The sequence below is a fragment of the Coffea arabica genome, chromosome 11c (genome assembly GCF_036785885.1).
Source record: "Coffea arabica cultivar ET-39 chromosome 11c, Coffea Arabica ET-39 HiFi, whole genome shotgun sequence".
Lineage (NCBI taxonomy): Eukaryota > Viridiplantae > Streptophyta > Magnoliopsida > Gentianales > Rubiaceae > Coffea > Coffea arabica.
This window is the reverse complement of record NC_092330.1, coordinates 35,302,960-35,317,157: the sequence shown is the minus strand read 5'-3', so window position 1 is coordinate 35,317,157 and position 14,198 is coordinate 35,302,960. Positions and strand designations below refer to the sequence as shown.

Sequence of the window (14,198 nt, the reverse complement as noted above, 5' to 3'; positions counted from 1 at the left end):
TGTCTCTTTAACAAAAACCCAATTATGCAGTCACTACGAGGATTAAAATAGCAAAACAATTACAGATTTAACTGTGTTAATTAGCAGTAGATTATTTAGTCGAATTAAGTACCGAGATCTAGATATCCAACCAACACAATAATTATGAATAGTAAAATAAGGAAATATACAAATACCAATTAATGAAAGAAATAGTTAAAATAAATTCGATCGCAGTTGTTTGTAGAACTAATTCTTCAATTTATTCTTTGACCAGAAAGAACTTAGCCACGCCTCTTGGAAAAAAGTGACCAAGAAAATTATTGATATTTTCTAGAGTCTTGAGAGAAGAAAAAGAAGTAAAACTAACTAACTACGATATTCTAAATGGACAGCCAGGATTAGGGATTTATCCATGTTTCCACTCAAGAAGATATCTTCTAAAAAGTATCTACTAAAAGGAATTATCTTCCTTCCCAACTGGAATAATCTACTTTCATAGATAATGATAAAATAATATCCTAACTAATTATCTTCAATAAAAATAGGGCTTCCCAAAGAGAATAGAATTCTTGTCTCTTCTCCAGAGTTACACAGAAATAATCGATCATCTGAAATTAGTCCTAGTTCCATACTTTTGAATTTTGCAACCTCTTTAAGATATGCATGTGCTTCACATCAAATAATTTTTTCAACAACTCTTTTTAAATTCTTTTTATTTCAAATTCCTAAGACACCAACAAAATACAAAACTTAATTCGAATCCACATAATAACATAAAAATCTACTAAAATAAAAGGAGAATAGACACAAAATATATATCAATTTAGCACACTACCAGTGCCATCTAGATGTTAGCTATGATATGATCGTTGGTATCCAGAATAGGAAGAGACAAAATAGGATTAGGAAGTCATCAAAAGTTCAAGTAGGTATTAGTAAACGAAGAAGTTCCATTTAATCGTTGAAGAATCTAAAACCAAATCTACTTATCTTGTGCTTTAGGCAGAAAAAGAAACAAACCTTGGTTAGCTTGCCTATCACAAAACTCAATTATGATAAGCGACTAACTTAAGGGAGGGGAGAGGAAGCAAGTAGAGGCGGAAAACTTCAAACAACTAAAATGCCATGGAGACTCCAACTGGCAATGAAACCTTGCTAGTATCTGTTAGGTGGCGGGTAATTGGGTTAGAATTTAGGAATCAGCAATTTGGGGAAATTGGGTCACAGAACGATGTCGTTCCAATTAATAGGATTCAAACGTTAGTTAGGGCGATTAGTGGCTGAGTTAGGGAAATGTAATAAGAGTGGGGCCCACGTAGGTCCAGTCAGACAAGTAATAACAGATTTTAGTTGTTTCCCTCTCAATTCTCTCTCTTCTAATTCTCTCTCATTTGTTCTCTTTCTCAGTCTTCTTCTTCTTCTTATTCTTCAACTATCTGCCTATCTAATTGTATGATTTCTACTTTAGATCATAACAATTGGTAATCAGAGCTTAGATCCTTGAAGCACGAGCAAATTCCATGGCGGAAGGTACGAGATTCAGATCATTGGAAGAACAAGTAAAAAGGCAAGAAGTCAAGCTCCAAGAATTGATGGAATCTAAGAATTGATGGAATCTCTGCTTTCCCATCAATCAGAGCAACAACAGCTTAAGAACAATCTGAAATGGAATTGGAAGAAAACGACAAGCGAATGGAGAATCTATTGACAAGAATGGAGCAGAATTTCAGCAAGTCTTTGGATCAGAAGTTCAACGTACTTCTGTCAAAGATGACTCTTGCGAAGGACAAGATTGCGGATAGAGCGGAAAGAATTACGGTGGATTAGACGCCAATTTTCCTACATCTCCAGCTCATCAGAGATTGCAACCTGAAGGTGAACAATAGAATGCCTACAAAAGAGATTGGGGTAAGTATCAGCTTCCTAATCCACCTAAGATAGACTTGCAGCTGTTTACTGGGGAAAATCCTAGAGAGTAGTTGTGCAAATGTGACAAATACTTTATGAACTATCAAATTCTGGATAATCAGAAGGTCGAAATAATAGAAATGTACCTAGATGAAAAGGCTGATAAGTGGTTCCGAGGTATAAAACTTGAAAAACCTGGATTGAGTTGGACAGAATTTGGAGATCTGTTATGCAAAAGATTCACAGACAGTATTTGCAAGGATGTGGTAGAAGAATTTAACAAATTGCAACAAGATGGCAGTGTAGAAGAATATCAGGAAAAATTTGAGGAGTTGAAATCATTGATGTTGATTAAGAATAGGAATTTGGATGAGAACTATTTTATCTCTAGCTTCATTAGTGGCTTATATGAGGAGATCAAACCTATGATTAGAATGCTGAAACCTGATACATTGACAGAGACTTTTGAGCTATCTCAGTGGCAAGAGTACTAGCTCAAAGTGTAGAATAAAAACTCCAAAGAGAACTCCAAACGGTCTGGGAAGAATAGATTTGGATTTTCAAGGGGAAATACCTTAGCTGTAGGTAGCAACACCTATAAGGTTCCTGTCAATAATACTCTTAAGACCCCTAGGTTCAATAACAGATTGCAGGAGGACACTAAAGAATTGAAAAAGATCTCAGCACAAGAACTGCAGTTCAGGAGGAGTAAAGGACTCTAAAGAATTGAAAAAGATCTCAGCACAAGAACTGCAGTTCAGGAGGAGTAAAGGACTGTGTTTCAAATGTGGTGAAAAATACAGCATAGGCCACTAGTGTAAGCTAGGACATGTGAACTGTATGATACTAGAGGAGGAAGAGGATGCTACTTTTGAAGATTCAATAGGTGAGCAGGATGAACAGACAGGAAATCCAGGGCAAACTATGGAACTGTCCTTACATGCATTGTCTGAATCTCTGAGAAGGAAAACAATTACATTGACAGGCATCATAGATGGGGAGAAAGTTTTTATACTGGTAGACACTGGAAGCTCAGATAGATATATCAACAGTAAGATGGTAATTGGGATGGATATTGATTACAAATGGGTTAAGCAGCTATTCTCTGTCATTATAGGAAATGGAACCACTGTGACTAGCAATGCTATCTATCCTAATGTGCACTGGAAAATCAACCAACATAGTTTCAGATCCGATTTAAAGGTGATGGAGTTAGAAGGGTAGGATATCATATTGGGGGTAGATTGGATGACACACTTCAGTCCTATCACCTTTGACTTTCAACAGCTCAGGATATCCCTGCACAATGAAAGGAATGAAATTCACTTGCATAGGCAATCAGAGGACTATGATATGGATTTAATTAGAGGAAAGGATCTGAGGACATTCATAGAGTACAAGAGGCAAATGTGCATGGCATTGAACTGTAAGAATAAAATAGAAGAATGGGCAGAAACTATACCACAGGAAGTCATGGAGCTGCTTCAGGACTATGATAATGTGTTCCAAAGTCCAAGCTCCCTACTCCCTAGCAGAAGTGTTGATCATGAGATTTATCTCAAACCAGAGGCACAACCTTTCAAACTGAAGCCTTACAGGTATCCTCACCGTCACAAGGAGAAAATAGAGAAACAGGTGGCAGAAGTGCTTCAAAAGGGTATAGTCAAGTACAATAACAGCTCTTGTGCCTCTCCTGTGTTGTTAGTTAAGAAAAAAGAGGGAACTTGGTATTTTTGTGTAGATTACAGAAAGTTGAATGAAATGACCATCAAGGATAGGTTTCCAATATCTAATGTAGATGAATTGCTGGATGAGCTAGTTGGTTCTGTCTATAAAACAAAATTGGATCTCACAGTAGGATACCATCATATCAGAGTTAAGCCTCAGGACACCTTCAAGACAGCTTTTCAGACTCACTGTGGACATTTTGAGTTCCTGGTCATGCTTTTTGGACTCACTAATATACAAATAACCTTCCAGTCACTGATGAATCAGGTATTTAAACCATATCTAAGGAGATTTGTATTGGTCTTCCTTGACGACATTCTGGTGTATAGTCCTACTATGGATGCTCATGTCCAACACTTAAGGACTGAATTTGAGGTTCTGAGGAAACATCAGCTCTATGTGAAGAAATCTAAGTGTGCATTTGCTCAGAAGAAGGTTGACTACCTGGGGCATACCATCACAGATAAGGGTGTCATCATGGACTATTCAAAAGTCAGTAGCATTCTCCAATGGTCTGTGCCTCAGTCAGTAAAGGAATTGAGGGGTTTTCTTGGGCTTACGGATTACTATAGGAGATTTGTCAAACACTATGGTTTTGTGTGTAAACCACTCACTGAGTTGCTGAAGAAAGACAGCTTCAGATGGAACAATCAAGCTCAGGATTCCTTTGAACACTTAAAGAAGTTGATGTGCTCAGCTCCAGTTCTTCATTTACCAGACTTTAAAAAGTCTTTTATTGTGGAGACAGATGCTAGTTGGGAGGAATTGGAGTTGTCTTAATGCAAGAAGGATCTTGACATCCCATTGCCTTTCTGAGTAAGGCACTTTCAGTTAAGAACTAAGGGCTCTCAGTTTATGAAAAGGAGCTCTTAGCCTTAGTAATGGCTGTCACCAAATAGAGGCATTATCTAGTGGAAAATCACGTCATTATAAGAACAGATCACCAATCATTGAAGTACCTCTTGGACCAGAAGCTAAACACTGCTATTCAACATAAATGGATGACTAAGTTCTTGGGGTTGGATTATAAGATATAATATAAGAAAGGATCTGATAATCAGGTGGTAGATGCCTTATCCAGGAGGCATGAACCTACACACCAGAAAAAGCTTGGATCCTGCTTAGCTATCACATCCGTTAAGCCTGGCTGGATGGAGGAGTTGCAGAAGAGCTATGAAAGTGACTCACAATGCCAGGATATCATAAGCCAGCTAATCTTAGACCCCAATTCACATGCTAATTACAGCTTGCTGGATGGAATTCTAAAGTACCAGGGGAAGATCTATGTAGGAGGTGCCAACAACATCAGAGGCCAGTTGATTCAGATCTTACATGACTCAACCGTAGGAGGGCACTCAGGTCAGAGGAACTGCTGGCAGAAGCTCAAGTCTCTGTTTTATTAGCCTGGAATGAAACAAGAGGTGATAGCCTATGTACAGAACTGTGACATTTGTCAAAAGAATAAAGCTGAGCATGTTCCTTATCCTGGATTGTTACAGCCAATTCATGTGCCTAAACAAGCATGGCTTCATATCTCTATGGACTTTATTGAGAAACTACCTAAGTCCGAGGGGTATGATACTATTCTAGTTCACCAAGTTTGGACACTTCATCAGGCTTACTCATCCCTTTACAGCTAAGATGGTTGCTCAGAATTTCCTAGACCATATCTACAGGATGCATGGTTTACCAGAGTCTATCATTACTGATAGAGATAGGGTATTCACTAGTGTGTTCTGGAAGGAGATTTTCAAATTAGTGGGAGTGGAACTGCACTATTCTTCATCCTATCACCTCCAAACTGACGGCCAGAGTGAAAGGTCAAATCAATATGTAGAAAGCTATCTGAGATGCAGAACTGGTGAACTTCCCTCACAGTGGAGTAAATGGCTCTCACTCGCAGAATGGAGGTACAACTCCACCTACCATTCTAGCCTGAATATGACCCCTTTTGAAACCCTTTTTGGATACAAGCCTACACCACTACCACTAGGACCTTATCTGGACTCAGTAGTGCCTACAGTGTCTGATATGATCCAAGAGAGAAGCAGAATTTCAAGTTGCATAAAGGAACATCTTGCAAAGGCTCAATAGAGGATGAAACATTATGTGGATCAGCACAGAACTGAGAGGAGTTTTTCTGAGGGAGATTAGGTGTTCTTGAAGCTGCAACCTTATAGACAGCAGACTGTAGCTGTGAGAAAGTGTCTCAAATTGGCAGCCAAGTATTATGGACCATTCCAGATAGAGGAGAAAGTGGGAGCAGTAGCCTACAAGCTTAAATTACCAGCAGATGCAAGAATTCACCATGTGTTCCATATCTCTCTGTTGAAAAAGAAGCTTGGACCACTACAATGCAGCTCTCCTAAGTTACCAGAGTTGGACGAACGTGATCAATGTCAATTGAAGCTAGAGGCTATTTTGAAGCAAAGAGTCATCATGCGTGAGGAAAGGCCTATCATCCAGTTCCTGATCAAATAGAACCACTTGAGTTATGATGAAGCTTCATGGGAGGATAAGACCTTCATTGAGAATCAGTTTTCAGACTTGAGGACAAGTTTGCTGTCATGGGGGAGGAATTGTTAGGCAGTGGGTAATTGGGTCAAAATTTAGAAAATTGGATCAGCAATTTGGGGAAATTGGGTCACAGAACGATGTCGTTCCAATTAATAGGATTCAAACGTTAGTTAGGGCGGTTAGTGGCTGAGTCAGGGAAATGTAATAAGAGTAGGGCCCACGTATGTCCAGTCAGACAAGTAATACCAGATTTCAGTTGTTTCCCTCTCAATTCTCTCTCTTCTAATTCTCTCTCGTCTGCTCTCTTTCTCAGTCTTTTCTTCTTCTTATTCTTCAACTATCTGCCTGTCTAATTGTATGATTTCTACTTTAGATCATAACATTATCAAAGGCTATACACTCATGGTCGAACTATAAGCATTACCAAATCCAAAATGCATTATCAAATAAAACCAACCATATTTCAGGACAAAAACAATAAAAACTTGCAACCAGATCTATGCAATCATGTTGAGCTGAATAACAGAGGAAATATACCAAATAAGTTCTATAATAGTTAAAAGCTAGAAGTTGATGCATGCATAAACCAAAAAAGCAAGGCAATTAACTGCTCTGAGCCTTTGATTTAGTTCTCCATCCCGTAAGGAAAAGTGCAGTCAGCTCATTCACAGAAACAATTGACTAAACCAGAAAATTAAAAAAGGAACTGTTATTAGACTTAAGCTAATTAAAGCCATCACAAGAATTCTTAAATCTTCCCTTGCTACTAAAATTGTACCAAACTGATGCACAAAATCAACCACAACAGTGCATTCCATAAGAAAAAAAGGCAAAAAAATATTGCAGCAAATGAATACTTAAACCATTTGAGGACTCATTTGTTTTCAATGTCATAATCCATTTGGGTTTCAATATATTTATGGTTATCAAAATCCCACTCACTTTTATTTCCACCACAAAAAGAGTCATTACACAAAATAAATATATACACAAACATACATATATTAGGATAGAGGATTTGCATCTTTGGAAACTCAGTAGTATCAAAGGCGCAAACACAGCAATCCTAGCACTTTTGAACCTAGTCTATTGCAATATAAAACTCTTCACTATTTGAAGAGTCTTCGCTATTTTATATGATAGTACCCAAAAAAAAAAAAAAAACCTAGCAAGATGGCAATCAAGAAAGAAAGGAACAAAGTCATCACTTATTTTGTTTGTTTTTGCTTTCTTGTCACTGAAAACTCTGTTTTGATCCAAATTCTGTTTGTGCAATAGCCTGAATGAGCTTATTCTTATTTCCTATGAAGTCATTTTCAGTCAGTTTACTACCCAAAAAAGAAAACATATAACTGAAGCTATTTATAATGTTAATTGGACAGAAAAAGAAATGCCTCCAGCCCCATATAACAAGTAAATTGAACAATCAGTTACAACAAAATTTTCATAACATATTCATTTAAATAATACAACAAGAAATTTTCTTTACCATTCATTCTTGGAAGATATGCTTTCATTGCCTTGCTTCCGGGATTGCAAACATCCTTTTAAAGATTTAAGGAGGTCCTACATACATTTCGCATTAAAGGACTAACCTTAGTTTCATCATAAAATATGAGTCTCAATTGACTTTTTTGCTAAGCTTGAATAAGTGCCAGTGTTTGTATTGCTAGTTACATTACCTTTTAGTGCACCACCTCGCTACATTAAAAAAAAAAAAAAAGAGTTCGTCAAAAGTATAATTAATTAAGTTTTAAAAGTATAAAAATTTAGGTTAGGTAAATACTTCATCCCTCATTTTTCAATACCTGACCACCTATATTATCTTGAGCTTTTAGTGCATTAGATTTTTCTGCACCTCGAGTTGGCTGCCAAGGAAATTTTCCTTTTTTTATGATTCAATTATCTACCTACAAAGAGAGAGCACAAGGAAAAGTGCAACTTGATTAAAGACTAACAATATCCAAGTAGGCATCCGGGACTTACGTGAAGAGCTTCAATTTTCGAAAATTATAATAAATTAGTCATTTTGAGGAGAAAATAATTCATTTTTTGTAATATATAAGACACTACTGTTTCAAACTATTTTGGTCCATATGCATACATAAAGCGTACCAAGTGATACGTACAAGAAAATTTTGTATATGAGCAATTACAAAGGATATGAATCAAAAGCTCCTACTCAAAATGACAGACATGCTCCATTATTGCGGCAAAATCCAAATTCTCATATTCTTAGTGATAGGATAGAATTTATGCTTGTTTCACACAAGTAATTGGTGCATAAACCACTTGATTTGTGTTCTAAGGAGGGTAGGAATTACCTAATTTAGTGATATAGTTGTTTTATCGGAGGAAGATTGAACTTGAAGAAGAATGGATATGCAAGTTGTGCGTGAAATGCAAGCTGGGAGTGAAAAATCGAATTGTGAAGAATAGTTGCTCGCAGTCCGCTGCCGGACTCGTCACCTGTTGTGTTCTGGAGCTGCATTAATATTTGGTCTCAAGGCATGTTCGACGTCGCTCTTCATACCGGACTTGGTGGCGGACATTATTGGAAAATCACGTGGGCTTTTTTTTTTTTCCACTTTAAGAAGGCTGTTTCTTTTGGGATCTAATGGAGGATTAAAGGCTAAGTGGTGACCAACAGTCCAAAGGCTGTTTATTAACAGCCTTTGAACTGTTGGTCACCACCACTTAGATAGATATCGCATATACTCACGTGGTCACCACTTATCGCATGCACTACAAACAGCCTTTGGAATGTTGTTCACCACTTAGTAGTTCCATTTTGATTAAAACTCCTCCATTCCAATAACAAGAGATAACAACATAATTTTACCAAAAATTGCAATTTACCATCTCTTTCACCAACACCTAAATTTTAAACTCGCCAGATTGTAAAGGAGGAAACATTTGTAGTCACACCTACGGTAAAAATTCTCTCAATTAATTAATTAATGAACAATTATCTATATATTATTTTGAATTAATAATTGTAATCTATACATTTTTTGAATGGTTTTAAGTTAAATATTTTCGGATACTTGCTTACATTCAAAACTTTAACATAGACAATATGTTCCATAAGTTATGCAAAAATTGTGGAAAATCATGTCAATCTCATTTTTCAAAAATGGTGTGTATCCATTATAATGACGTAGTCCACACTATTATTAGGTAATTGTTTTCATATGTCTCTAATTTTAATTACATTTTTTAATTGTCTATCACAATTTCTTCTTAACAGATTCAATATTAACATACAAGTTAGAGACTCCAGTGGTAATCTATATCTCGCTCTTCAAGACAGACATGCACGATTCATATTTCGTTGTGATGCTTCTTATCATAGAGATTTAAAAGCGAAGGTATAAATTATTTATACGTATATATTTTTATACAATATTATTTACAAACTTTCTAAAACAAATGATAATTCTAAATCCCGTATGCTTTTAATTGTTAGGAAAATGGCGGTACATTGTTCGCTCAACACATTAATTCATGCAAAAATCGTGCATTCTCATTTATAGTACGAATTCCACAAAATATTTGTAAGTATTTCATTTACTTATCAAATTAAATATTCAGTTACATTTAATTGAACCCTTATGTCGCTCAATTTATGATATACATTTCTACCTTTTTTTTCAAGATTTAACTTCCATCAATGTGGTAGTTTATAAATAATGGGGATGTTTTTACCATATATTGAACTATTGCTACAAAATCTCATTTTTTTAACTATACTTTTATGTGCCCTAAATTATACGAATAATTAGGTACATTTCTTACTCTTTTTAAATTCGTCCATCGATTATAATTTCTTCCAAAAGCATGATCTACTGTTCATAGCACAGGTGTTTAGATTAGTTCTTCATAAATTTTCCAAGTGCCAAATGTAGAATTTCACAAATCCTATTATTATTTGTACTAGTAAAAGGGGTTTTTCTTAATTAGCTTGTTATTTTACTTGTAAAGGAAGTTTTTCATTAACTTAAAAGTATTTCACTCACAATCCACATTAAGAGAAAATTTTTGCAATTAAAAATATTTAACCTTCGTAAAAGAATGCTAACCTTGAGAAAGCCATGTTTGACTGTGAAATAATTAAATTTGCAATCCTTTTTAAAAGAAAAGGTACCATATTGGAAGAATAACATTTTTTGGTCGATTCCTGGCGAGTAATTTTGAATTATTTGCATTTGTAAAATTATAGATTCTTAATAATTTCAAAATCATTTCATTCAATTCATTCACCATCCATATCAAAAATAAAATTATAGTAGTTCATACCAACTTTACTGAGTGAAAGAAAGTGTTAAATTGTACTGTCATTTAATACAAAAAGTAGCATACTGAAAAATTATCAAGGCAAAAGATTCTCTGAAGAATAAAAAAATTTTAAATTTCCACTGCCTTTATCTCTGTGATTCCTTACATTACCATAGTTCAATTTGTGAAACAGGACTTTCGATCCTCTAGTTTTTGGTGATTATCCTCCAAAAAATGCGTAGCTATCACGGGAATGACCTACCGAAATTCACAGCAGATGAAAGACTGCTCTTAGGGGATAGCATTTACTTCCTTGGACTGAACCACCATACAACTCTTCTCTTCATGCTAAGGATTGCATGCCTGGGAGTTGTGTCTGCTGTGACTCTTACGTGTGGCACTACCATGCTATCGGCGGTTTTGTCTCTACAACAGCAGAGTGCGGTGGCATTTTGATTGGCGTTTTGGTTTTCCCTGATTTATTTCAATGAAACTGTATCATCAATTGTTTATATAGCTGTAGGATTGGCAACTTAATTATTCTTTCTTGACTTTGTTCTTGTGTTTTTAACACACCAGGTTATATGTTATTCCAACTTCCCAAGAGGAATGGAAGGGGCCGAGGACAACAGAAAGAATCGATACCATAACAAGCCTATTTTTATTACTGACAAATGGGGAATGATCACTTTGGAAATAATCTAGGACCCTTAAATAAGTGTTGCGTCTTGACAATCTTATTGGCTCTTTCTTTTATGCTTTTTTGCTTATCTTACCTCTGCGAAATGATCATAAACTTAACAGGTTATCGTTCACCGCAGACAAGATCAACTTGATGTCGACTTGCAAGTTACACCATACCATGATGTCAAGCGAATTGAATTTCATACATCGTACCTGCATCCTTGGCTTGAGCCATGCATGAGGTGAGATTGTTCCTCTGACTGCAGTCGTATAACTATTTCTTCCTGGAATTTATCTAGCAGATTCATTCATCTTGAATTACCAGAAACATTTTTATCACTAGCACTTTTCTTGATGCTTTCCAATTACCTTTTTTTTTTTTTTTTTGATTCTGGGACTGGTGCTGATGTGCGGAACTATTTTATTTGGACTTTGGTGGACGCTTTTGAATGGTGGTCCAATCCAATGGTTGTGATGCAAAATTTGGACTTATTCCTAAGTCATCTGCTAGGTGGAATAGACATTTCCTGTGGAATTTTAGCTCCAACGGTGAGAAGACAAGAACAGCATTTTCATTTAGGATCAAAGTTAGTAGACAAGATTATTTTTCTCTTACGTCTTCATGCATCCATCTCTTTTTTAAGATCATTTTGCCCTTTTGTATGTTGCCTTTATTTTCATGTATTTAAATGTACGTGTACCATGTAATATGAAACCCATGTAGTTTTACCTCTTTAAATATATAAAATTAAATTACGACATACCAACCCCTTGTGATTTCGCATTTTACCACACTATTACCCTATTATTCAAAATTATACACTTAATGCCATGTAGTTTTTCCGTCTTTACATCCATCCAGCAAAGGTAAAATATTAGTATCTTCACACTCCATTCCCTTCACCTGAACCATTGTAGTTAATTAAGAATCCAAGAGCGTCCCTCAAACTATTTGACATGGATTGCTAGTTGAGTTGATAAAAACATTCATTGATATCAAACAAAACAAAGAAATGATTGAATGAAATGATAACTCATTAAAATTTTCTTTGAAAAAAATTTTCGGTTGTTGCCTCAAAGTGTCAAGTAGCATACGTTGCATTGTATAAATTTAATCAGCCACTTATATTTAAAACAAAAAAAGATTAATCATCATGCTTAACTACACGCTCATTTAGTTTGAAGGAAAATAACTTTAGTAAGTGGACTAGGTAAGTTATTTTCCATCCTTTTGAAGTATAATATTCCCCTAAGAAATTATTTTCCCAAATTAATTAACAATCAAACCATGAAAATTCTGAAAAATGTTTACCCAAACAAACAGACCCTTGAACCCGGCCCTTTTTCCCCAAAAAAATTAATCGCGACCCTGGAACAGGCTATTAATGGGCCATTTCAACTTGAGCTCAACCCATTCAGCTTAAAAAAACCCTTTAAACCTAAATTTTGATTGGGTCAAGCAAAATTTGAGTTTAAATATTAGGTTCAAATTAAATGTAAATCGAAATTGAGCCATAATGGAATCAATGAAGCTTTGTCTGCATACAAGTATAATTATATATATATATATATATATATATTGATATCTATAATTTATAATTATAGATATTATGACATATATGTATTTAATTATGAGTTTGGACTGACCTCGAAACTTATATAATAATATGAGTTGAGATTAAACTTTTTAGTTTGAACTCGAAAATCGAAAGCTCAAAGTTTGAAAATTTATATAATTTGTTAGTCAAGTTTTTTTTTTTTTTTTGTCGCAACGGTAGAATTTCTATAATTTAATCTAGCCTAATCTAGGGGGAGGGGGAGGAGGACTCGATGTGAGTACAGACTTTATCAAAAAAGACCAATTAAGGCCGCCACATATTGTGGCAAATTTTGATGGGAGGCAAGGGTTGACCTCCCACACCACCAAGTTGGAGGTGACCACCGGGCCAAAGGCCTAGTGGCTGTTAGTCAAGTTTGATTTTATCAAAATTCGCCTAAAAAAAGCCCAATCGACATCCGTACATGGATGGCACTAGACATGTCAATGGATCGGATCTTACCTAGATCCAATACATATTGGTAGAGTTTGGATTTAATTTTTCAAATCTAGACCCTACTCAGACCCAGACCCTGTGAGAGAGTCATAGGTTTAGATACGATCTGGTTTTCTAGAATCCATATGCAAATCCAGACCCATATTAGAGCCTACCCAGACCCATGTATACTTAATTAAATAATATATATTAGTAAATTTATAAAATAATCTAATATTTTATGGCCATTGGATGTAAGAAAATAATCTAATAAGAAATTGAAATAAGTTTATGAGTTAGAAATTTATCTCAGAATTTACTTGAAGAAATGCGAGCAGAATTTCGGCAAAATCTTGTGTTTTACTTTTGTTCAAGACAGAGCCTCCGTTTTCACCTTTTGCTCAAAAGTAGAGACTCGTGCTGATAACGTGTTATAAAACTAATAAAATGAAATATTATAATAGGAATTAAAATATTAGAGAAATGAGTAGAAAAATAGATAATGATTTTCTTATCATTCCAACTAATACAAAAGCCCTCCCAAAAGGTGCTAATGTACCTCTATATATAGATATTACAACATTCAAGGTATATCAATCCTATCAAACACCCACTATTACAAGAATATGAAGAAACTTATGAAACGGTTTTTCCACTACATTCAAGGATGATTGATCTGACAATCATCCCTATCCCAAGTTTTCCACTAAGTAGGGTACCTAGGTAAACTTGTGTTAAAACTCAAAATTTACCAATGTGTCCAATAATTTTTTTATATGATTTAAAAGTACTTTTTCTCTAAACTAGTTTGGACTCTCAATTGCTTTACATGACTTTTAATGACAAATTTCTTTAAATGAAATTAGAATTACTTAATGACTTTACGCGTGCACGTACGTTCACCGTAAATGCAACAAGAGGAAATAGGGATTAGTCCCGCATTAACTCTGATATTTTAGTTAGCATTTGAAGTGTATTAGTATTTGGCATTTGAGTCACGGAATTTTCAGTTACCTAAACAAGGAGGAGGTAGATGTTCATTTCAAAAGGAGTCACTAATCAGGGAAA

At 35.3% G+C, this 14,198-nt stretch overlaps 1 protein-coding gene across 1 annotated transcript; it reads left to right on the top strand.

The window, feature by feature from the left end:
* Nucleotides 1–1,647: 1,647 nt before the first annotated feature.
* On the top strand, nt 1,648–2,384 carry LOC140016564 (uncharacterized). Its single transcript, XM_072070115.1, has 2 exons — nt 1,648–1,800; nt 2,013–2,384. The coding sequence occupies exons 1-2, from the start codon at nt 1,648–1,650 to the stop codon at nt 2,382–2,384; spliced, it is 525 nt and encodes a 174-aa protein (XP_071926216.1).
* The last annotated feature ends 11,814 nt before the right edge of the window (nt 2,385–14,198 follow it).

Excerpts from the sequence above, each read along its gene's own strand:
- LOC140016564 (XM_072070115.1), top strand. The coding sequence starts at position 1,648 with ATGGAATTGGAAGAAAACGACAAGCGAATGGAGAATCTATTGACAAGA. Across the intron at positions 1,801-2,012 it reads ATAGAGCGGAAAGAATTACG|AAGGTCGAAATAATAGAAAT; the intron begins GTGGATTAGACG and ends CTGGATAATCAG.